Source organism: Polypterus senegalus, chromosome 12 (assembly GCF_016835505.1).
Source record: "Polypterus senegalus isolate Bchr_013 chromosome 12, ASM1683550v1, whole genome shotgun sequence".
NCBI lineage: Eukaryota > Metazoa > Chordata > Cladistia > Polypteriformes > Polypteridae > Polypterus > Polypterus senegalus.
In genome coordinates this window covers 56,202,589-56,228,334 of record NC_053165.1, presented here as the reverse complement: position 1 = coordinate 56,228,334, position 25,746 = coordinate 56,202,589, and the positions used below count along the sequence as shown (strand labels likewise).

General features: G+C 36.8%; 2 protein-coding genes across 26 annotated transcripts in view; one reads left to right on the top strand and one right to left on the bottom strand.

Annotated features, from left to right (window-relative positions):
• Nucleotides 1–3,731, bottom strand: part of arvcfb (ARVCF delta catenin family member b) — a 292,166-nt gene extending 288,435 nt beyond the window's left edge. For 9 of the 19 annotated variants that reach the window (XM_039771498.1, XM_039771497.1, XM_039771495.1 and 6 more), the window contains exon 1: nt 2,980–3,730. The gene's annotated coding sequence lies outside the window, so the exon portion shown is untranslated. Of the gene's footprint in view, nt 1–2,979 lie in introns of all 19 variants that reach the window. The other 10 variants (XM_039771488.1, XM_039771493.1, XM_039771494.1 and 7 more) reach the window with 4 other exon arrangements.
• Nucleotides 3,732–4,025: 294 nt separating this feature from the next.
• The window catches only part of tango2 (transport and golgi organization 2 homolog (Drosophila)), a 63,503-nt gene continuing 41,782 nt past the window's right edge, over nt 4,026–25,746 (top strand). The window contains exon 1 of one of the 7 annotated variants that reach the window (XM_039771483.1): nt 4,026–4,361. In XM_039771483.1, the coding sequence (XP_039627417.1) occupies nt 4,252–4,361 (110 nt within the window). In that variant the 5' untranslated portion in view covers nt 4,026–4,251. Of the gene's footprint in view, nt 4,362–9,874; nt 10,021–25,746 lie in introns of those variants that run through there. The other 6 variants (XM_039771480.1, XM_039771482.1, XM_039771485.1 and 3 more) reach the window with 6 other exon arrangements.

Here is a 25,746-nt window from a genome sequence, read left to right as displayed (position 1 = left end):
CCAAAAGTATGCTTTCTGTCAGCGACAAAGTTGTGCTGTTGTTTATTTCCTGCAGGAAAGGTTTTTTATTTCTTCTTCAGATAAATGTAAGAATGCAGGCTAGCATTTCTACATTTCAGAAAATTCATAAATACAAACATGCATACATCCATGAGACACTGAAAGTGGCATATATACTGTACACATTGTGTGTGTTTTTTTGTATTATTTGTTTATGTCCCAAGTATGTGTTTGTGCATAGTTCTTTCATCTCCCTTTTGATTGGAGTGTAGATATCGTAACTCCTCAAAGCTGTCAAGAAAAATCTAATACCATCAAGGTCAACTTTAAGCAAAATGCTTGATTGTCCCTGCCATAATCACCAGTTCTTTAAGGTTTTTTGTTTCCTTTACAGTTTAAAGTAACTGCCTCTATACACTGTAGAAATATATTAAGAAATAAAATAACAATATTCTACAGTATGATTAGACTGTCTCCCAAATTAAATATTGATTGCAACATGAAAATAAAGTTGTTTTTTTTTATTGTTGCACATCTTGAAAGCATCACCTTTTTAGTTTAAATTATGACGTTTTGAAACTTTGAATACTGTTGCTGCTACTAAGTACATTTTATTCTGTTTGTAAATAGAAGACAGGGCAGTGCTTTTGCTGCTTCTTTTTCTGAAATCCAGCCTGAGCTCAAAACCGTTTTGAGCTTTCTACAGTATTCATGAACACTTTCTTGATAAAACTACAATCCTGCGCTGAAATTGCTGCTGATTTATACTCAAAATCTCATCAGCAAACATGTTGTAAGTGCACTCATTCATTCTTCTTATAATACCACACACTTGCCACTTATATCACCCAAACACAATTTATTCAGACAAAATTATTCTTATTAATACAATAAATTCAGCCAGGAAGAAAGAAAGTAAGCAGAACTTCAGTGAAAATTTCATTCAAGATACATGCATATAGTAAAACTGAATTAGTTCATGGAGGATGAGGGATCTGTGCAAGGTACACATAAGCCTGCAGCAGAAAAAGAAACAATCCAAACCACATCTACAAAATGGGTTTGCTTAGAATGAACAAATAATTACAATTCTCATATAATAAGGTATGGGAAAATAAACAGATAACATAATCCCAAAACAAAAAGTGATACAAAATACAATAGAAAAATGAAATCACATTCCTAAACAAAGAACAAAAAATATAAGAATATGATAGACTGGCTAAAATGTATGATCTAAAGACTTCATAATCAAAAAGGCTATGTATATATAACTCAATAAGTATTACTATAATTAGAGATTAAAAAGAAAAAAAAATGTACATTGAACTAAAAAAAAAATACAAATGAAATTTAATGGTAGTGAGTTTTACTCACTAAATTTTAAGTTTTCTCATGTTCTAGAAGAAATTTATTTAGATCTTTATGATAAAAATGCAAGACGTGGATGTGAGTCTACATAGCAACTGATAAGTCATCTCAACCAGCATTGTTGAAAGGGTCTACCAGGGTGGGCTTGGACTCCCTGCAACCTAATCATAAAAATATTGATGTATTAAGAAATGGGGAAATTGGACAAGATTCGGTTATATTATAAAGAAACGAGTGAACTAAAAAGAGAGTCTGTGGCCACAGTCTAATTAATTAAATAAATAATTACATGAATGTAATGCTTCTCTAACCTACTCAAACCTCACAGATGGTGAGGAAACACTTCCACCACCTGGATAATGCAACAGCACCCATTCTTGCTCCAGTGTACTCACCACATTTTAGCTATTAGGTGGTGAAGGGGAGAGCAACAGTTAGCCAATGAGATACAAGGAATGACCAGGAGACCAAAATTACCAGGCCAAGGTGAGCAATTAATCCAGGACATTAGGAAACACACACTACTCTTTCTGAAAGATTCCCAGGTAAAGCGTCAATTTTTACAGCCGTGCACCAGGGTCAACACACAGACCACAAGGTAGGTGGCCCCAGCTGGCCACACCAAAAAGTCTAACAGCAACAACCTAAGCTGTGCCTAGATGGTCTCCAGTCTTGGTACTGGCCCAAACATGCTTAGCTTTAGGTGGATTACCTTTTCTGAAGTGCAGGTGGAAAGGCTGCTGATGTATGCATTATGATGTATGTGCTGACATGATGTTCTATCATCTGACACCTGATACAGCGAACAAAAGCTCTGGAGAAACTCTGAGAAACCATTACAGTTAACAAGGATGCCAATTAAGTGTTTCGGCTGTGTCTCTGCACAATGTGGTAATGTTTGTAAGGTAAAGAATGTCATCCACAAAATGAGCAATTCAAAGATTCCAAAGAAAAAAGTATCAAGTACACCGCTATCACTTAATCAAATTTAGCTCATGTATAAGCCCAGATCCACAACAAACCTGAGATAAATAGAAACCACCTTCTGGCTCTAAGGCCTCTCACACACCTAACTTAAAACACACACTGCAAGGACTGCCAAAGAGAGACATGGAAAACAAATCCTGGATTTGCGCAAGCACAAATTGAACGAAATTAGATGTGATAAATTAACAGCAGCAAGGACGGAAGGAAAACAGTATTCAAAATACAAGTTATAATTTGTCAGCAAGAGTCCAGCACTAGGGCGCGCGCGCTCACGTTTTCCAGATAGGAAGATGTGCACCTGCGACAAGGGGGGCTCTGGTAAGCTGATGATCTACGAAATCGGGGGTCTTGAACCATCCTGCGTTTCGCATTCTTTGCCGCTATTTTCGGCACTTAGTGTTCGTTATTCTGGCGAAATACACAAAGCTGTGGGGTTTCGATTGTTCACACCTACACACATAACCAGCTCCCTCCCTCACACAAACAGGCATATACTAACGTGCGCGCGCGCACACCCCTCTCTCCTTCTCTCTGGAGACCGCTACACCAGCGCGCGCAAAAGAGAAAGCGGTCCATCTCGTGTGCGGTATCTTATCACGCGATTTAATGCTTCACTCCTACCTCCTCTCCGATGTGTCTTCCTAAACTCCTCTCCAGATACGTTGATTAGCAGCTTTAGCTGAACTTTCCCTTTTCTTCCTTCTCTCCCGCCGCAGCTGCTTTTCTTGTCTCCTCTGCACCCAAACGAGGGAACTCAGCGAGGTGTACACAAGTGCAGATGTCCAACTTCCACTACAGCGAACGGCTCCGGTTCTCGATGAAGAGCGGGCAGGTGTACTGCCAGCTCTCACGTTCCTCCCCAGGGGGTAAGCGACTTGTGCGCAACTCGTGGGGGGCTTCGCTAACAACCCCGGGCAGGCAGCGAAGCAGCAATTCTGCCACTATGGCAACGTTCACAAGCGCATTTCCATCCCCGTGACCTCGCGTACTTTGGGAGAGCGGATGCTTTTATCCTTCTTTTCCAGCTCGTTTTCCAGAATAAGCGTTGGGAGACAAACACATTCTAAAGAATAAAATCCATTAACTTTCTCGCTATTACTTCGAATATCTTTTGAAAGACGCTTCAACTCTCTCTTTTTTTTTGTCCCTCTTTTTTTCTACAGCCTCCTTTCGTCTCTCTGGAGCTTTAAAAGAAAAATACACCATTCGGCCAAGATGCCTTATTGTATTATATTTTGTCGCACCGGGACGAAGCACCAACACAAATATATAAAAAAATATAATTAAAACTAAATCTCGGTCCGTCTCTGATTGACAAATGACTCTACTGCACACATTAAAACAAAAAAAAAGCCAACACCAACCAATTTACACCCCGCCCCCTCCCGTCTCTGCAGTCCGGGTATACCAACCAAAATAAATGAATTAAAAACGCGGCTCCTCCTTAAATAAGTCCCCTTTTTTCTCATTGCGTGGTGGTCGCAAATTTACCTAGTAGCTAGACGTACATTGGCTAACCTATGTTGCCTTTTTTCTATTGGGTACTGTTACTGTCATTCAATACGGTATGTTTTAGAATCTATACTCCTATTGGTTTGTCCAAACGCCATTCAAAAGTAATGCTACTGTAGGCTGTGCTTTATTTTGCTGCACCTGCTACATTTCGTTTTACGCTTCTTTTCACAAATCACTAGGAAAAAGACAATTCTGTCTAAATAGATGAGTATATTTTTCAATTTAAATTTAGCAGCAATTCCAAACCGAAATAATCTGCATGCGCTGTGTGACTCCACAGTTTTATGTTCAGTTTTTTCTTTTGCTACTCTATGCAATCACTTTCATACATTTGGCAACTGAACAGACGTGTAACTGCCGAGCTTGCAGCCAATCCGAATGCAGATTACTGCGACGCCATCAAAACAAACGGGAGCTGTCTCCAGCGGAAGAGTCGGTGACAGCCCGCTGACAGCTAAAGGCGTGAGTGCTGATCTTGGCGTTTTATCGTGAGTTTATTTCAAATCTCTAGTGTTACCCTTCTCTGACAGAAGTCCTGGCTTACACCTCTTCGTCTTCCGTTTTCACGTGCATGTCTCGTGATTATGATCGAAGCGCCCTACTGTCAGTTTTTACACGTTTCTTTCAAATACCAGAATTTTCCTTTTAATTGATCTTACGATGTAATACAAGATAGTGACTCATCCATATGTATCGTTTTGTATCTTTAGCTTTTGCTTGACATTCGTCTCTCACACCCCTGGTCCAGAGTAAATCGAGAATCTGAATGCACAGCACATTGATTCCGTTTTATACGTAATAAGTAAATATATTGGGAGTTTTTCTCGTTTTTTCTCATAACTGGCCAACTTAGGTCAAGGTAGTCGCAGCCATATAGTTTAATCCTTGCCTTCCGGTTTTCTTGTTTGTCGGGCTTTACTTATGAATTACATATATCAGACGTATTTATTTAAACAATAAGAAATACAATCAGTGACTTTAATTGCACTGCCCATTAACATATCTGCATACTTACTTTTTAAGTGTACTTTTCCCCTATTTTTCTCTGACCTTATCATTGGACTCCTCACTAGAGACCCGATACTACTATGTGTAAGGCTTCTACCGTTGTAATTATTATATATCTACTGTATTTTATATAAGTGGGGCGGCACGGTGGCGCAGTGGTAGCGCTGCTGCCTCGCAGTTAGGAGACCCAGGTTCGCTTCCCGGGTCCTCCCTGTGTGGAGTTGCATGTTCTCCCCGTGTCTGCGTGGGTTTCCTCCGGGTGCTCCGGTTTCCTCCCACAATCCAAAGACATGCAGGTTAGGTGGATTGGCGATTCTAAATTGGCCCTAGTGTGTGCTTGGTGTGTGGGTGTGTTTGTGTGTGTCCTGCGGTGGGTTGGCACCCTGCCCAGGATTGGTTCCTGCCTTGTGCCCTGTGTTGGCTGGGATTGGCTCCAGCAGACCCCGTGACCCTGTATTCGGATTCAGCGGGTTAGAAAATGGATGGATGGATGGATTTTATATAAGTCCACATTGATTTATTTGTTGTTACATATTTATTATTCTGATGGTTTTTCCATGAACTTTCTTGGATCTCTTGTAAAGAACTTTGAGCTACATCTTGTGTATGAAAACGTGTTTTAGAAATAAATGCTGTTGTTGTTAACCTATAAACTGATTTTGTGCTTCTGTTTTTTTATGACGAGTAGATTAGATGTTTATTGTAGCATAGAATACACTACGTGAGGTTAGTGAAATTATTGCGCCATGGTTTCAGGGAAGAATATACAGACAATGAGACAAAAAATAAAAAGTGATAGAATGGACAAATTTACATAGTGCAAAGCAGAACTGTACAGAAATATAGATTATATTAAACATTACAGGGAAAAATGTAAATGGCAGCACACATAACATACATGATTTTGTTGCCCTCCTGTTTTGCAAAATAGTCCTGTGTGATTAGACTGTAGAGCAGTGGACTGAGGCAGCAAGCCTCGTAGAACATCCATGTTGGTGAACAGCATGGAGGAGTACTTGCTGCCAGTCCTCACTGACTGGGGCCTATCTGTCAGGAAGTCAAACAGCCAGACACAGATGAAGCTGCACATATTAAAGTCTCTGAGCTTCAGCACCAGGCTGGAACTATTAATCACTTGACCCCATGTGTTGTAAATTGCTAAAATGACAGAAAACATGCTGCAATATTGATTCAGTTCCAGGTAACTATAATAGTAGTTTAACTGAGGTCACAGTTTTAGGGTACCCTTGGATGGTCAATGAAAGATTTTGAAACTCTGGACCTGTAATTACATAGCAACTGAGATGCTATTATTGTGATTCGGTGATTTAATGATTGGGTTACAGTGGGGCCATTATTAGAACATTCTTGCCACGTTTATATTATAGTTGAGGAGTTTACATTAGCAGCTGTTGTTCTGGGACTAAAGTCAAGTCAAATAGCTTTATTCTCATACCATCCATACAAAATCTTGCAGCATGTCATGATTATGAAATAATGTGCAACAGTGCAACGTATGCATAAACACCAGGCAAGTGCAGTGTATGACATGTAAAGTACAACACTACACTCTACTATAAATAGATAATAGATGGGTAACAATATGTGAGTAGACAGTAATCATTTTAGAAAGATATTCCAAATATGTAAAAAATATTTTAAAAAAAATAATAATATAAACTTAGTAACAATTGTTTTGAAAGAAAAAAAAATCTAGGAGCAGATCTGAGAGCAGGTGGGCAGCACAACGTTCAGAGTCAAGACAGCCAAGGGGGTCCAACTTGTAGCAGAAACTGACAGAGCTGGGGGTGGAGGATCAATCACAGTGCTGTAGGCTTTACATATGCAATGCTTGATCAAGATGTTTTAATGGAGGGTAGAGAGGTCCCTATGATCATTTCCATTCTGTGCACTATCCGTTGTAGAATGTTGCGGTCAGAGACACTGGAGTTCCCAAATCAGACAGTAAAGCAGCTAGCTAGTTAGAACACTCTTTATGGTGCCCTTGTAGAATGTGGTGAGAATTTTGGCAGGTAGGCTTGTCTTCCTTAGTTACTGATGGAATTGGAGATGCTGCTTCACCTTCATGACTATGGATGTGGTGTTAATTGACCAAGTACGGTCAGCTGCTTGGTGCACACCAAGGAATTTGGTGCCTTTGGCCAGTTCTACTATAGAGCCATTGATGTACAGTGGGATGTGGACAGTATGAGCCTTTCTGAAGTCAACAATCATCTTTTTGGTCTTGGCCATGTTAAGAGACAGATTGTTGCACCTGCATCAGTCTGCCAATCGTTGTATCTCCATTCTGTAAGCTGATGAGACTCACCACGTTGTGTTGTCAGCAAACCTTAATGATGGTGTAAGAGCAGTATGCAGCTGTCTGATGGTTTTCTTACAGATATGACTTGTGTGTGAATGTTGACTTGTGTTTGATTTTCAGACTTGTTTTGGTATTCTTGTGCCAGAAATGTGTTTAGATATTACTTGGGCAGGGTTACAGACTTAAGACGGTTTGAAATCTAAGTAATCAACATAGACCTCAATGTTAAACATTTGAAATGCACCATCTTTTAGAATGTATTTTGTAATAAATGCAGTAATAAAATACATTACATTTGTCATTACAACAGATGGTACACTACAAACATTTGTAGTAATAAAATGCGTAAAACGTTTGTGATGTGCCTTCTTTTGAAATGACAGATATATAGCAACTGGACGGACACACAACACATGTTATTAAAGTAGATTACTGTCACATATTCAGGCTGCACTGCAATTCTTACTCACAAGTGCTACTAATTAATGTGTAACAAGTCATAAATACAGTATTCATTTATAGGTTTTAGTAAGCCAATATTCACATTAAGTTATCTGTTTGTTGTTACTCTAGCATTACCTAACAATATAGGCTTGCATTCTTGTCCATTTTTATTATTTGCATTTTTAGGCTTAATTGTAACAGATCTCTCTTCTCAAAGAGCAGACCATCAAGCATGAGATTGTTATATATTGTAGTACTGTGGGCCCGCTCTTGATAGATATTCTTTTATCGTTTAGCCTTTTACAAAAGGTCAACAAATATTGTCACAAATGACAACAAGCACACACAAAACTTACAAAAAAAAACAACTTCTGGGTTCTGGATGCCTACACTCTAAACTGTGAATTTTGCTACCTTGCAATTAACAACCTGAAGTTTAATTATGTTATGTATGCCATAAAAGGAGACACTTGTCCTTGCTTAGATGTATAGTTTCTAATCTTCTGTTGTATTTAGAATGATTTTTCTTATTTTTTTATCTTTATTATATAATCAAATACTATACTTTGATTTAACTATACTTAGGATACAAATTAAAAATGAGTATTTTGTTGCCACAGTGCAGGAAAAGTATTCTTTTAATCTTTTCTATTTTACTTGCTATGTGAAATATAATTTTATCTTCAGCTTAGTGTGCACTGGTTTTAACCCAAAGTGGCCTTCTATACAGTTACATCAGTTCACCAAGTCTGTGTCCTGAACAAGCACTCCCTGAGTGAGCTTGGAAAGGACACTAAGAAAAGTACACAAAGATATAATATGGGTTACTCAGTGTCATCCATAGCCCAATGAGAAGACATTTCATCAGAACTATGGCTTGTTGCGCAAAGTAACTTGGGGAATTAGTTTATCAGTACATTAGTCTAGTTACTGCTTTCTGATATGAAAAGTTATACTTGTGAAATGACCACTTAAGTGTTTTTATTTTTATTATATGTTATGATTCTGTCAATCTAATAAAAGGAAATCATTTGTAATATGAAATCTACTATAATTGTCTTGTGTTTGTCATCATTGTTCATAGCCCACAGTGTCGCAACATAAGAAAATAAATATGTGGGAGATAAAATACTGCTCTTAATATCCTTCCTTTATATTGCTTGGGTCTTTCCTGAATTTACCATCTATGGGTTACTTTTGGGGTCAGGGATATTCTTTGAACATTCTTGTACAGTCCTATCATATCTGGATGTCTCTGTTTTGAGGTAACGATGCCTTTTCCCCTAGGACACAGCAGAGTTTTCCTGTTCCAAGCGTGAGCTCTTTGTTGCCAGTCATTGATTTTGAGGTACATTCCTAGCCTTCTGCCCATCTCCCTTAATATTTCTCTTGTGTAAATGCTCAAACAGTAATTATTTACAGGGTACTGTTAAACAGTACTTTACACACATTCTTATTTGGTGGGAATTTCCAATTGCTGTTGTAGCCCCTCTTTTAAAGTACAGATTCTGTTGAACACATTGTTACATTAAAAAAGCACCAAAAGTAATTATTTTGGGCACTCAGAAGTACAACAGTGGCAATCGGGATTCAGTATATCAATCCATCCATTCATTTACCTAACTCCCTTATTTTGGGCAGCACCATGGGTTATAGTTTAATAACCCCACTCCTCACCAACACATAGTAGCAGGGAGGAACATAACATCATGTACTGTAAGACCTCTTACTATGATGATGCTGGAGAGTGTTGATAAGATGCATTTTGGTGCTACTAGTACTACTGTCATGTGCAGCTGACTCTGGTGAGCCTTATAGAAACCAGTCTTACCTTTTTAATCCCTAGGACTGCACATTGTGAAATTTATACAGAAACAGGCGTATCAGTGATTGCTTTTCTGATCATTTGTAATTAGGTGTGCATTAGACACCATTCTTCGGTGCTGTGATAATAGGAGGTCATACATAATGTTTTGTTCATCCCTACTGCTGGATGCCTACACTCTAAACTATAAACAACAAATAAAACCAAAAATGTAAGCTGATTTGTTTAATGTACATTATGCCAACTAACAAATTCAGAATAAGAGCACAGAACAAATAGAAATGGAAGGCAAGAAAACTGAAATGGAATAAATGTGTTTATATGGGATAGGTTGGTTAGTTTCCAAATGCAAATTAGAAGAATGTTTTTTTTTTTTACTGTAGATGCAAATATAAAGGACCAAAGGGGCTTTACAAAATGGAATGAGCTGATAATGTCGAAAGAGGCATTTATGAGCCAGCAGAAGTGGTACAGTAAAGTTGATTAGCATAATGTCTTGATGATCTGGAAATGTGTAGAAGCCAACACTAGAAACTGTGGTGAACAGGTACATGACATTTTTATTTTGAATTTATTAGTACCAAAATAGCAGCATTTTGAAGCATTTTGAGGAGTCTGGTACCCCTTATGAGAATGGCATTGATGTGTGAGATTCAGTAACCCAACCACAAAATCAGGGCAGCATGGGAAAACACTGCCTTGCCAAATTAATTAAATGTGGAGACTGGTTCTTGCTGTAGCATTATACATTCCAGCCCTAACTACAGAACACAAAGCTTATAAAGTTAGATTCTCAGTTTCAGTTCAGATATGTTCACATATGTTATTCTTGCTCTTTCTGAAGATGAAATTGTGTTGGTTTTCTCATCATTGCTGTACCTTCTTGTATCAGATTCTTTCCTAAAAATTTGTGTAAAAAATCAATTTAGTGTGGGTGTAGGCCTGAAGGGTAGTTTGTTAATAATTTATTACACAAATAATTACACTGCAGAGTCAAATAATTTGCATAGATTTTTTTCCCCTCTGTGTTTAGAAAATATCATTTTTTTATTTTACTAGTTTCCTAAGTAGCTCCACATGTGCATAACACAAACGTAAAGTGTAATGAGTTGCTGAGGTCTGAAAGTCTGAATCTACCAATGTAAATGGTCATGAAAATAAAGAAAACACATTGAATGAGGAGGTGTGTCCAAACTTTTGGCCTGTACTGTATAATGCTAGGGGTCGCTGTTGCCTGGTGAACCCAATATACAGATACGTAGAACAGACAGGTACGTAGACACAGGGTAAAAGCACAAAGAAGATCCTTTACTAATTATTTTCTTCTTCAGAGTGTCCTTTAAGCACTACATCCACCATACACAAATAAAGAAACAATAAATCAATACAATTCTCTCTTCCACACCTCCCAGTAAGCTCTGTCTTCTACCTCCCAACTCCAGCTCCCTTGCTGGGTTTCCCATTGTCCTTCTGTTCACATGCTTTAACAGCACTTCCGGGTCAGATGGAGAATTACACTTTTCTTCAGCCCGGAAGTACTTCTGTCCTTCCGTCCCCATGACTTAGGAGTACTTCCAGGCTATATGGAAAGTATAAAGCCTTGTGTCTCCCGGCAGCATCCCCTGGCGGCACCCATGTTACCCAGCAGGGCTGTGAAGCCTAACTACAAAGTCCATGATGCCCTGCGGGAATCCGGGGCACTGCTACACAGCAGGGAACTTGCCATCTGGCATCTTGGGGGAGGCAGTGTCCCTGAATAGCTGCCCGGCTGTCCGCCACAGTGTATGTATATATATATATATATATATATATATATACAGTGCATCCGAAAAGTATTCCAATCAACTGAATTTACCACAAGTGGACTCCAATTAAGCTGCAGAAACATCTCAAGGATGATCAGGGGAAACAGGATGCACCTGAGCTCAATTTTGAGCTTCATGGCAAAGGCTGTGAATACTTACAGTCATGTGAAAACATTAGGACACCCTTTGAAAGCATGTGGTTTTTTGTAACATTTTTAATAAATGGTTATTTCATCTCCGTTTCAACAATACAGAGAGATTAAAGTAATCCAACTAAACAAAGAAAACTGAAGAAAAGTCTTTTCAAGATCTTCTGTAAATGTCATTCTACAAAAATGCCTATTCTAACTGAGGAAAAGATAGGACACCCTCACATGTATTCCCTCTTAAATTGGCTCAGATCTCACACAGGTATATCACACCAGGTGCACATAATTAGTAGATCGTTACTCTGCATGTTGAATGAGGCTTGCCCTATTTAAACCTCAGACATTTAGTTTGGTGTGCTCCTGACTGTTGAAGTGAGAGTGAGCACCATGGTGAGAACAAAAGAGCTGTCAGAGGACTTCAGAAAAAGATTGTAGCAGCCTATGAGTCTGGGAAGGGATTTAAAAGATCTCAAAGATTTTGAAATCAGCCATTCCACTGTCCGGAAGATAGTCTACAAGTGGAGGGCTTTCAAAACAACTGCCAACATGCCCAGGACTGGTCGCCCCAGCAAGTTCACCCCAAGAGCAGACCGCAAGATGCTAAAAGAGGTCTCCAAAAACCCTAAAGTGTCATCTCGAGAACTACAGCAGGCTCTGGCTACTGTTGATGTAGAAGTACATGCCTCTACAATCAGAAAGAGACTGTACAAGTTTAACTTGCATGGGAGGTGTGCAAGGAGGAAACCTTTGCTTTCCAAGAGAAACATCGAGGCCAGACTGACATTTGCCAGAGATAAAGTTGACAAAGACCAGGACTTCTGGAATAATGTTCTTTGGACAGATGAGTCCAAAATTGAATTATTTGGACACAACAGCAGAGGACATGTTTGGCGTAAACCAAACACAGCATTCCAAGAAAAGAACCTCATACCAACTGTGAAGCATGGAGGTGGAAGTGTCATGGTTTGGGGCTGCTTTGCTGCAGCAGGACCTGGTCAGCTCACCATCATAGAATCCACGATGAATTCTACTGTGTATCAGAAGGTGCTTGAAGAACATGTGAGACCATCAGTTAGAAAATTAAAGCTGAAGCGGAACTGGACCATGCAACATGACAATGACCCAAAACATACTAGTAAATCAACCAAAGATTGGCTGAAAAAGAAGAAATGGAGAGTCCTGGAATGGCCAAGTCAAAGTCCAGATTTGAATCCCATTGAGATGCTGTGGGGTGACTTGAAAAGGGCTGTACGTGCAAGAAACCCCTCAAACATCTCACAGCTGAAAAAGTTCTGCATTGAGGAGTGGGGTAAAATTTCCTCAGACCGATGTCGAAGACTGGTAGATGGCTACAAGAACCGTCTCACTGCAGTTATTTCAGCCAAAGGAGGTAACACTCGCTATTAGGGGCAAGGGTGTCCTATCTTTTTCCTCAGTTAGAATAGGCATTTTTGTAGAATGACATTTACAGAAGATCTTGAAAAGACTTTTCTTCAGTTTTCTTTGTTTAGTTGGATTACTTTAATCTCTCTGTATTGTTGAAACGGAGATGAAATAACCATTTATTAAAAATGTTACAAAAAACCACATGCTTTCAAAGGGTGTCCTAATGTTTTCACATGACTGTATGTACATGTGATTTCACAGTTTTTTTATTTTTAATAAATTTGCAAAAACCTCAAGTAAACTTTTTTCACGTTGTCATTATGGAGTGTTGTGTGTAGAATTCTGAGGAAAAAAATGAATTTAATCCATTTTGGAATAAGGCTGTAACATAACAAAATGTGGACAAAGTGATGCGCTGTGAATACTTTCCGGATGCACTATATATATATATATATATATATATATATATATATATATATACTATAACACATTTTTCTTTACAGCCACAGCATATACATATTAAGTAACTTGCTTAGGGTTTGACGGTTAGTCGGAGGCAGGAATTGAACTTGTAGACTTGAGGTTTAAACTCCGGTCACTTAACTACATCACCAAATTATCACACTAGATAACTGAAAATTCATCATTCCTCCGTGCACTTATTTACAACTGATTGCCATATAACAGATTTTTTACACTTAACATTGCAGTATATTAAGGTAAATGCTGTTATTTAATACTTTCATGTAGTAATTTTGTCTTTAATGTTAGTTCAGTCCGTAGCCATAATTTTCAAGTTTACAGATTTGAAATCAAATGCACTAGTGATTCAAATACTGTACCTTCATTTTTTGTAATTGTTGTAAACAGTGTGAACGTTACCTGGGCACAGACAGGCAGACATGTTGTTTTCCACCACCACACGTTTATTTACAATGTTCAAACACACAAACCCCCCAAAGTCCTGGCCACACAATGCCTTCTTCTTCGGGCCGCCTCCTACTCTCTCTCGTTCCTGACCTTGTCCTTCTTCCACCCGACTCCAGCTTCGAATGAAGGGAGGCGGCCCCTTTTATTAGCACCCGGATGTGCTCCAGGTGGGTTCCGGCAATCACCCGCCGACATGCCCCTGTGTGACGGAAGTGCCGACAGTACTCCCGGAAGCACTCTGGGTGTACCTGCTTCTCTTCCCCCCAGCACTTCCTGGTGTGGTAGAAGTGCTGAGGTCCAGGGTTCCCAAGGCATTGGGGCACCCCCTGGCAGTGACCACGAGCCTCTACAGGGTTGGGCTTCCATGCCCTCAACCCATGGCCCCCAAAGCAACCAGGGTGGCGGCCTCCACGTGATCCAAGATGGGCGCACGCCCACTTCCGGTCCCTCAAGGCGTCCCGGCCGGGTCATCGCCCCTGGCATCCCTGACAACAGACTTATTTTTTAACTGTTTGTTTTATTTACCAGTGGCAAGATTTTATTAATATATTTTCTTTTTAACTGATTAAACAGATGCCTAACATGTTTTTGTCTGACCTTCATTTACACCTTCAAAATGAAACCATCACTTCTTCATCGTTTTTTTCCTTGTAAATTGAGTTAATGAGTCTGATGTGTTATTGCCTAAAAATTTATGTTTTTGAAGTAGAACCTCTCCCAGAGCTCCTGTTCTGTAGAAAGTTGTTAAAAACTATCAGAAAGGAGAGAGATGACAGCAAAATATACACTAGGGTATTGAATTGCTTCTACAAAGTATTATACTTGAGTGAGGCCATTCATTTTTAACTTTGAAAAAGGAGAGTAAGAGCATTATGGTTTTATATTAGAAACCATTGAAGCTTATCACAGTGATTTTGGAGCCAGATTAGTGTGTATCACTGGAAATGGCTAGCCATGGTGCTATTCATTCTTTAGCCACATGGTAGCAGCTCTTTATAATCCTGAGCTGCCACTTGGTAGAGTCCTTGTGATCTTTTAGAAAACTGATCATAGGACCTTGAATTGTTTGTGACATTTGCCATGCCCTTTCTCTTTTCTGTTTACCCTTTCATTGAGAAATACAACTCTTAGTTACCTTAGTTGACAATCAGTAAACTGTTTTCTGTTGTAAAAAAACCTTTTTTTTTCATAATAGTTACTGATAGTAAGCATTACTCCTATAGTAACATTATTCATTTACTTCAAAATGTCTGCTATTTTGTTTAACCACACACTGTGTGTATTGTCTGTGTTCCTTTTTATGTTTTATTACTGTTTACTAGCTCTTTTTTTCCAAAATAAGCTTAATTATTGAAAAGTTTTTGTTATTAACAACTTCTAGAAAGGCTCCATCTTTCTCTAGTCCCCAATTAAAAAATCTTGTCATTCAGATCACAGCAAAGTGTTAGCATTATTGTCCCTTCTCATATCAGGTGGTGATGACCAGTCACTGTTTGCCAGAAGTAGTCTTATTTAGAAGTAGGTGAACAATTTGGGAATTTATATTGTAGACAAAATACAAAGCTAAATTCAAATGTTCTTTTTCATATTTTAATGAGAACAGTGTGAAAGTGTTGTACTCCATTGGGATCCTCACAAATAGATGTTGTACAATTCTTAGATTAGCAATGCTGAAGTTAAGATACCCACTTATCAAGATAATTGCCAAAGTAAAAACAATTAGTAAAAATAATGTTCTTGATTTTGTATATAAATGTGACCATTTATTCAGTAATATTAAAATATATTAGAGTTCTGTTAAAATGTCTTTATATGTTCTTACAGCATTTTTACTACAATAGGCTACTGTACTGTATGTAACTGTAGACCTATTATAAATTGATTAAACTTGAATTTGGATTTGAATGTGGTTATTAAATAGGCAACACTGGATTGAGCTCTTTACTTAAGTATTTAACAAGAGTGCCTTACTGAGGTGTTAACTGGAAAGAATGATGCAAGACTTTTATTTGTTAAGGTGATTGATGTTAATGTGTAATGGTACATCTACATCTCTGCCTAAATGCAAATTGCATCTGCCGTTGTTTGCATTAATTAACCACAACCAACACAAAACCTGTTCAGTTTTGCAGCAAATTTAAACCTGCCCCTCCCTTTTCATATAGTGTATAGTGATTGTTTGTTTCAGTTGATTTCATTTTTCCTTGTGTTTTTTGAGTTTCTTATTTTCTTTTGTGATTTTGGTGTTGTACTGTTGTCTTCAGCATTTCCTCAACTTAATCCTTGCATGCACCTGCTTTTGTCTTTTTTTATCTTTAAACTGTTTATTTGGTGGTGGTCTCTGTTTTCTTTTGTTGACCTTTCTGTTACACTGGATTATTGTTACAATTATTAAATCCCTTTTTGAAAAAAATGCATTATTAGTTTACATGTACAAAAAATATAAGTACAAGGGATACACTAAAACAGCATGTTGGTACACAGATCTTTAGTGTATCATCCATTAAAACTTGTGCTTGGTATTGGCTTCATTCTGTGGCATTTTACAAATATGAACTTATACTCTGCCACAAAGAGGAAGCAGTAAAAAATAAAATAAAAGAGGCAGAGCATAAAATATGGGCATGACAGCAATAAGATGTTACAGACAGTAAATGGGAGTGCCCAGTAAAAAACAAAATCAGAGCACTGATTGGTGGGAAGAAATATTGATCACTGCAATGATGATTAATTGTCACTGTCTGCACAAATCACAAAATTAAAACTAACATCCCAGTCCACAGTGGGAGTGACTAAGACACCGGTCCATCAGATGTTCCTTTAAACACACACATTTTGCTTTATAGTTTGATTTCATCCTCTGAGTTGGGTTTGTGTGAATATATTGGTTCCACTAGTATATATCATATATAGATTAGATTTTGATTTTTTTACAGTTTGAAAATTCAAGATTGATTTGAAAGTTCAAGGTATTTTATTTTTTAAAGATTCTTCTCCTTGTCTAAAAATGTGTTACAAGAACTGCTCCTACTTGTCTTCAAGAGCTGCTCATGTTACATATGCCTACTGGTTCCTTTGGGTCCTGGTCTTCTAATTTTTTGTAATTCTATTGGACAAAGCAATGTACTACAGGTGACCTGGCTTTTTGTTCCACATTTATGGAATTCTCTTCCACAATCTGTTTGGATTTCAGTATCAATGGTAACTTTTAGAAGAAATTTAAAGGCTTCTTTTTCAGTGTGCTTTTGGTAATGCTCATTGACTTAGCTTTTTTGTTTTGGAAATATTTATATTTTAACTGTTTTACCATGTTTATCTATTTAAGTATTTTGATTTAATTTCTTTTGTTTACAATTTGTTTTTTACCTTTTGGAGAACCTAGAGACAATTGTGTATTGCATGTGCTATATAAACAAAATGTATAATTTATTATAATAATCAACCAGCCTAGCTTGTGGTGTTGTTTTGAAATTGAAGCCCAAAGGCAGACTAGTCTAATGAGAGAGATTTAGCAAAGATTACATTTTTATGGTGTCAGTTGAGTTTTTGCCTTCAAAAAACTAAAATATGCTGAAAGGATGAAACGGTAATAGAGCATATATATGATTAGTGTGGGAGTAAGTGAGATGCAGTCTGCAATTATAAGTATATTGATATACTAGGAGGCTTACCCCCTACTCGCTTAGCTTGCCAACCCCCTTGCTTGCACTATGCACCAGCCACTTTGCGTCTCTGCTGCTTATGTTGTGAAGAGGGGGGCTGAATGCACCCCAGGGAGACGTGGTCACTCTTCCAAAACCCCCTCTTAAATGGTGATACAATGGGAAACAAATAGTTTTTGGTTTTTTTTTACCACCTCTTTGCTTGATCAGCTACTGAACTGCTGCTGCTGCCGCCATGCCATGTGATCTGCAACTTGTGCAGCACTTCAAACGTTTAAAAGCCTGTACAGCAGCTGTCTTTGTCATCTACTCTTTGTCTTTTATTTCCGGCCCCGGGCATGGTTATCTGTTGGCACAAAATCTCATCTCACGGGACGTGAGTTCTTGATATTTTTTAGTTTATAATTTAAAAACGGAATATGAATCTGAAAATCTAACAATATCACATGAAAGTTTGATAAATTCTGAAAAGAATGATACCAAACATATATATGTAGGTTTTAAAATAAGCCCAATTTAAAGTGTGACAAAAAAGTCACATAAAAAGTCACATAAAATCGTTGCACTTTTAGGTTTAGGACTTTATATATATATAGAGTAGATGAAGCAATTATTGACGATATGATCTGGCTTTGTGTTAATTCTGAATAAGTACTGATGTCGTAAAGCAATAGCAAAAATCTGATTGGTTAGGGAAGATACATTAAAAAATAAAACAAAAGACTGTTTTTGCTGGAACTCTTAAATAATGGATGAGAATCCAAAGTTCACCTTTCTTTAAATGTTTTTAATTAGCTAATTATTTTTTAATGGTAACATAAATCTCACAACAACATATACTAGATGCACAACAAAGTGACTTGTTGACAAACTTGGTAATATAACTGCAGTAACTTACATTATCCTGGGTCCATTTTCCCATTTTGATGCTACATGGAGGAGTTGCCCCTGTCAAAAATTGAATTCAGGAAATTTACATGTCTTACTCTTAACTCTTTTTAATATATGCACTGATGTTATTAAACAATAATTCTTTGGTAATAAAAAAATATTTAAAAATTACTAACATGGGGTTTAGTAGAATATTTTGATATATCTGTTGTTGAAAATCTTGTATTTTTACTTGGTCTGTACTTTTAACTAGATACCTACTGTTGGCGCCTGCTGTCAAAAAGGTTTTAATACTATCTTACATATACAAGAAATGTTTTAGAGTGATTTAACAGTGCAGTTCAATTGCTCTAGCATAAAATAATCTAACAAGGGATGTTAATTTAACCATTAAATGTTGTTCAATTAACTTGCATTAGAAGTTTAAACTAAACAGTTTAATTGATCATACAGTTAATTAAAACTTGTGTTGTGAAAAGCAATTGACTTGCTGCATTGTTTTACTGGATAAAGACTTTGAAACATGTTGTTCATTTAAACAGATACTGCATTTGGGGGCAGTATTTAAGCTATGCGTTTATTTTACTTCCAGTAACAGAATAAATGCCTTCAGCAAAAATTAAGTTTGACAATTATAGTTGTGACTGGTACCATTTTGAGCGGAAAGAGTGATAAAGGTTTGCTGCCAACTATGTAATACTGTGCTCAATATACAAAAGCATCACATCTACAATACATTGCCATGTAGAAAAAGAGCATGCTATTCCAACTGCAGTTAACAGTAACACTGGCAGAGATAAAGCCATTTGGGAGGGTTTGAGAAATTAACACAGAAGGTGTGTACAATGATGGAACATCACAGGTTATGCAGCCTGTATGGTTGGTAGTAAGTGCTTTTTTCTAAGTATGTCAGAACAACTGATACCTCATTACCTAGTTGATACCAAACTTCAGAAAATTTACCAGTATAAGTTTTGAATTGCATTAGTACTACCCAGTGAAAGAGGACCTGCATTCATGTGTGATTAAAAGTAGGATATTTACTTCAGGATACACATCAATAAGTGAAACAAATGTGAGCAAAAACCACTTATGGATATAGCCATTAGTAATACAACTTTATATAACAAGAACACAACACAAGTAGTGGGATTTGGTGATGTTATGAAGACTATTAAAAATCAGTCAACACTGATTTAATATTACTATGAATCATAACTGTGTATTGTGACAAAGCCTAAAGAGCTACCTAATCATTTTGTGGACTTGAATAAATCTCCACCAACAGTAAAAGGTACTAATTACTTTTACTCACTAAAAACATCACCCTCAGTTGTACCATATTCTTAACAGCAATTTAACATAGTTGGTTGAGAGCATGCACTGATACAGTGCATGGCTGCTTGATATAAAAATAAATCATTCATTAGTTTGAGATGTTTTATTGTGCTTCATTGCAGTCTAGCTCTATTACATAATATAGTTTTTTCATTTCCGTATAATTTTTGTAACATTTGAATGTGTAACATCTATTATGAACTTAGTAATGGCATGCAGGTGGACAGTGGCATTTGCTGTTTCAAAAATTGAATGCTTTCCTATGGTAACAAGGTAAGCTCATTTCAAATTTATTATCACATGTACAGTACATAGTACGGTTAAACTCTCATTTGCACACCTGACCAACATGTGCCGTACCACCACACTCGGGCAGTGTGAATCTCACTTTTTAAGTTATATATAATATAATGGCTGTGAACCACCAGGGGGCATACCAGCCACCCTACCTAACACAGACATGCACGAGACACAAGTTCTGTTCAGCACACACGTTAATTTCAAGTGGGGCAGCACTATTTGTTCACTCCCCACTACAGAGCACAGTACACAAAGCACCAAAACCAAACACTGTCCTTTCTTCCTTCTGTCTTTCTCTGCCGCCTCAACTCTCTTCCTGCAAGCTCCCTCGTCCCAACTCTGGCTCCTCGAGTCAAGTGAGGCGGCCCTTTTTATAGGGCACCCAGAAGTGCTCCAAGTGCAACCAGATCTTCTTCCAGCATCCCTTCCGGGTGTGGTGGAAGTGCTGCAACCCAGGGCTCAAAAATTGTCCGGCCCCAGCAGGGTTGAGCTTCTAAGCTCCAAACCTGTGCCCCCACTGTGAGCCAGGGGGGTTGCCCTCTCGTCTTCCGGGGGAGGTATTGTCCTGAATATGCCCTCTCCCCCGGTCCTTCCATCACAGGAGCATCCCGGCCGGACAAAGGCCCTGTGCATCTGCCACATGATATAGAACATAAAGGACAAATACTAGAATGAGCCCTTATGGCCCATCCAGTTAAATGAGCAGAAGCCATGTCTGGAAATGCTTCATCTTCAAAACAGATGCTCAGAATAACTTTTTTGGTTCTTAGAAACCATTCTGTAAACTATGGCAGCGAACAATACAAACCAAAGGAGGAAACATGTCAAATCTGCCCAAGCACCTGAAAGACAACACCCCTGGTTTTATATCAAGAGTGGTTTCCCAATTATGTAAACATTATATTAACATCTAGTATCATGAAGTGTTGACAAAGTATTCTTATGCAGAAAAGCATGTATTGCCATATTTTTTGCTTGCGATTACTGGTATTTATTTCTTTATATGCAACCATTATCTGACAGTAATGAGCCCATTAAATTTATACTGCATACATTTAAATATTGCTAAGTGCTAAATTATATTACTCTTTTAGGCTGTAGCTTTTCAACACAATATTTAAGGTAGTCTTAGATTCTTAGATACACTAGTTTGTCACCATGCCAGTACATTTTGACTTCTGTTTGCAATTTGAGTTTATAACAGAGATACTGTATAGTGTGGCAACCAGCAGAAAGCCTTCAGCTTCATGAAAATGTCAGTTATTTACCCATCTTAACTATGCACTCCATTCTTTTAAAATATTTTAGCAGAACCCAAGTTATATAATGAAATAGCTTACATAATCCAAAAAGTGAGAAAATTAAGTTTAAATATTCTGATGTTTAACAATCTAAAGCATTCACATTACTAAATAAACACTGTAAGTGTACATACCTGTAGTTACTGTGACAGTTCCTAAAATAATCAGTTGGTTTTCTTATTTTCATCCATTAAGTTTGTTTATTTTTTCATAGCACTTGAAGGGCTGTGAATGAAAAGATGTGAAATAGAAAATTAATTGTATTTCAATATTTATGAATGTCATTACTTGTTTAATTAAATAAGAGTTTGGTAACTGCTTGAAGGCTATATCAAGATTTTAAAACGGTTGTTAGTGTTAGCATTTTGCATTTTATACCATGCTACAGAATAAAAGCACAATATTTTCACTTGAATAAAGAAGGTAGTTTTAATAAAAAGCAACTGTTTAATTACTTGAAGGCTGCATGTTGAATGGGATTTCTGTTTTTTCTCTGATAGTAGTAAGTATCATAAAATTTCACCTTATTGGTATCTACAACAAAAATACTGGTATCATGACAGAGCCTACTTTTGACTGGTAATCAGTTATCACAATAGTGTGCTATTGCACATCGAAATCAGTGGTATTACAGATAGAAAATGTTCCACTTAAACATAAAACTGACAGCCTTGCCAAAAAGATTTTACTTTGGGACTTGTTTTACTCGTACACAGCAAGTTGTGATCAGAGATAGGTTTAACATATACAGTATCTTAACCATAGCAAAAGGCTACCTTAGTAAACAGGGAATATCACAGCATGGATGTTTTCAACTGCAAGCCTGACATTTAACAAGACTGCACTAAAAACTAACTCCCAAATGCATCAATATCCTGCCAAAAATACATCAGTAGTAAGCTGTTTATGATACATTTTCACTTACTGTTAAAGTTATTTCTTACACACTTAATGCTTTACACCAAAATAAGCAAATTGTTTATTTTTAATGACTGCCTGTTATTAATTAATCATAGAAATCAACTGTTTATAATAAAATGTTATCAAAATTTGCAACCTTAACCAAAACACATAAATAAAATATGACCTGAAGTTATTCTCTGTCAAACATTTTTTTTTTTTACCTCTCTGCTACTTTAGTCCAGCTTGCACTAATAAATACCACAAGACTGAAGAAAAGTGAATTAGGTGAATTAGAACACCAAGAGCAGTTCAGTGAATGATTAAAAAGCACATAAGTAAAATTATTTATCATTACATTAAATATATATATTTAGTGATTTATTATTAAAAGATTGATCATTAATTTCCTGGGAAGTTTGGCATGAAGTCTTTATCTTGTCGATTAATTGGATTTTTTTTTGCAAGCTATTTATTACTTTGTTAAAGTAAAATATTGTTATGAAGTCATTTTTAAGCTCTCAAATTCAAATTAAGTCTTATTAAACTACAGGGTTGATGCACTCTTATTACTGAGTTATTAAATGAAAAAAAAATGAAATGATGAGTTTTGACAAGTTTTTTAAGTAGATGTTTAATTTGACATGCTACAGTTATTAAAACGGACAGTATGTTTGAGCGCTTTACTGTGGGAAGCTGATGTATGTTTTCATTAACCAACATATGTGATGCTTTATTGTATTATAACTAAACAGCAAAATCTCAACTCTATTAGTGTTAATGTTACCCTTTTTATATGTTAATTTAGCGTGAGAAGTTTTGCCATTTTAGAGACAGGTGTAGGTTAAATAAATTATTAAATTGTTGAGTGTTGATTGACTTTCTCCTTTTTCATGGTTATGATGAAACAAAACTAAAAGTTTCATTAAACCTGCTACTTCAGAGATAGAGTCAAAGCTACAAATACATCAGTATTTCAGGTCCTGTTTTGTTGTCTTTAATGCCAATTCTGACTGTGTCTAGTCTGGGAAAAGTAAAATACCATTATCTTTTTTAACCTGGTGCAAGTATGTCTGTGGATTAATGGTGTTTGCTGCCATGGAAACACACAAGGTACTGTAGCATTTAAGTAATGATTTAATGAATCTTTGCTTACAGATGTGTTGGTATCTTTATCCTACAGCACATTTGTTATGTAAGTGTCTTGATTTAGTCTTTCATGCAGTGAAGTTGGGTTAATCCCATTTTACGTAATCAATAAGTGTTTGTGTGGGAAAGCCTTTACATTTTATGTCAAAAGATATAGTATCAGTTTCCAGCACATATTACAAATTAATTCAATAATATACTGTATTATGTACAAATAAACCAAGCTATAGAATATCAGATAACATTTTTCACGTTGCCTGTGATTTAAATTATTTGTACTGTATGCAGTTTTTCACTGTAATATACAAATTTTTTAAGAAAAGTCCTTGTGTCAATTGGAAATAATTAACCAATGTTTCCATCATCAAGTACTGTAAATAAAGCTGGATATTGTGTGTGTGTGTGTGGTGAATGACGTCAGACTAAAGCAAACTATTAATATAAGAGCAGTTATTTTATAACAGGGTTTCTTAAACTTTTAATTTCTCTGTAAAACTTGTGGGCACTTATGCATCTTTCTTGGCAGGTTTTACTCTTTTTGTGGGTTTGCCTTTTCCAATTGCTGCACACTAAATTTCATACCAACACCCTATTTTACCTTTTTAAAAATCCTGTAGAGTGTGGACCTTCTTTTTTTGTTGCTTTTAGCAGTTTTTTGTTTCTTTTTATTTTTGTTCCTTCTCTCATTGCACCAGTATGTAGGGGAAGAAAGCTCTTTAGCTGTTTTTGTATGTGGGTAGTGTAATTGTATGTGGGCAGTTATACCTTGGCCATGTCTCTTTTAAAATTCAAAAATTATTTGTCAACAGAGATAAAAGGAAAAAGTGTATAGTAAAAGAATGTTACAGTTATGTTCGACAGTTTAGAGATTATAAAGACTGATATGTTTCAAATATTTACAGTACTAGTGATGCTTGGGCCCCTGATCCTTGAAGTGTCTCTCATAAAACACAGCACTGCAGACTTTCTGTTACATTAGGAGTGAATAGCATGCATTTACAATGAAAATATGCTGCATTGTGAGCAGAGTTTGTCACAGTGGTTTCCCTGTTGGCAATGTTGTGTGTGCATATATCTTTTATTTTTCTGTCAGATAGGTTACGTGGCTCCATTGCCACTTGTCATGAGAAGTACCTGAAGCCCAATTACATGGACAATGTAGCCTACTTCTCCAATTCTTGGTTTGTGTTACCCATGTCATGTCATATGTCCTCATTTAAGAACAAGATCTAGGTTCAAGGTTCATATAGGCCAGTTTGCTTAACTTATACCAAAGATAAATTAATGGAATGGATTACTACATTGAATAAAGAAATACAATATTCTGTCTGCCTTCTTTGCATTTCATAAAATTTTTGATGCAGCAATCCAAATTAGGGTGATCATCAGACTCAGACATTAGCATTCAGTTCACAATATGTAAACAGAAATACAGTTATCTTAAAATAAGAAAATGTATACTATGGTGTGAGGATTTTTGCGTAATGTTTTATGTTATAAGTGAGGTATGCCAGAGATCATCGCTGGGGCCACTGTACTTTTTTCTTTTTTTTTTAAATTTATATTAGCTATTTAGATTTAAAAATAATAATAAACAAGTTGGTTAATATTGCAGAACCTACTGTACATAAGTGAAGGGAGAGGAGATATCCTAGCATTAACAAAATTTGTATATTCTGCATGGACATGAGCAAAAACAAATTTCAAGATGGATATCTGGAAAATTACTCTGTATATAAATCTGTGTAGGTATACATGCATGATGTATGTAATATCACACACAATATTTGGACTGGATCTTAGTGGTAAAGGTAGAGTATTTCCCATAGAAATCTTGAAGTCATCTTTGGCCACAATAAAGGAGTGTAAAGAAATAAAATGTAAAGCTTCATTGGGTACTAGGTTTTGCCATGAGCAATGTTTGTAAAAATAAAGCTGTCTAATCCCACAATTGGTCTATCTGATAGTGTTGCTTACACATCTGATAGTGAATCTATTCCTTAAAATTAATTTATACCTTATTTATTTTGTGTAGGTAGATTATTTAGATAATAGTAACTTTAAGGTCAAATGTTCTTGTTACTTTCTAGTTTAATGTGTATTTTAGGCAGCATGATACATTTAGGGTGGTAAGATGGTACAGTTGGTAGTGCTACTGCCTCAGTGATCCACAGTTCTAGGTTTGAATCTGGCACTCAGTCAGATTCCCCCGTTTTAGTACTCTCAGAGTGCTTTCTTCCAGCAATTCCAGATATGTGCGGGCAGGTGCACTGGGCACACCAAATTGATTGTGTACATATAGGAGTCTTGCACGGAATGGCACCCTGTTCATTGTTTTTTGGCATTCCAGCAGAGGCTTACTGGAGGCAGAACCCTTTTCTGACAACCCTCAGTGATCCATGTGGGTCAATTGTAATTCTTTTAGATAAAATCTGATACATTGTAATGAATTTCTTTCACAT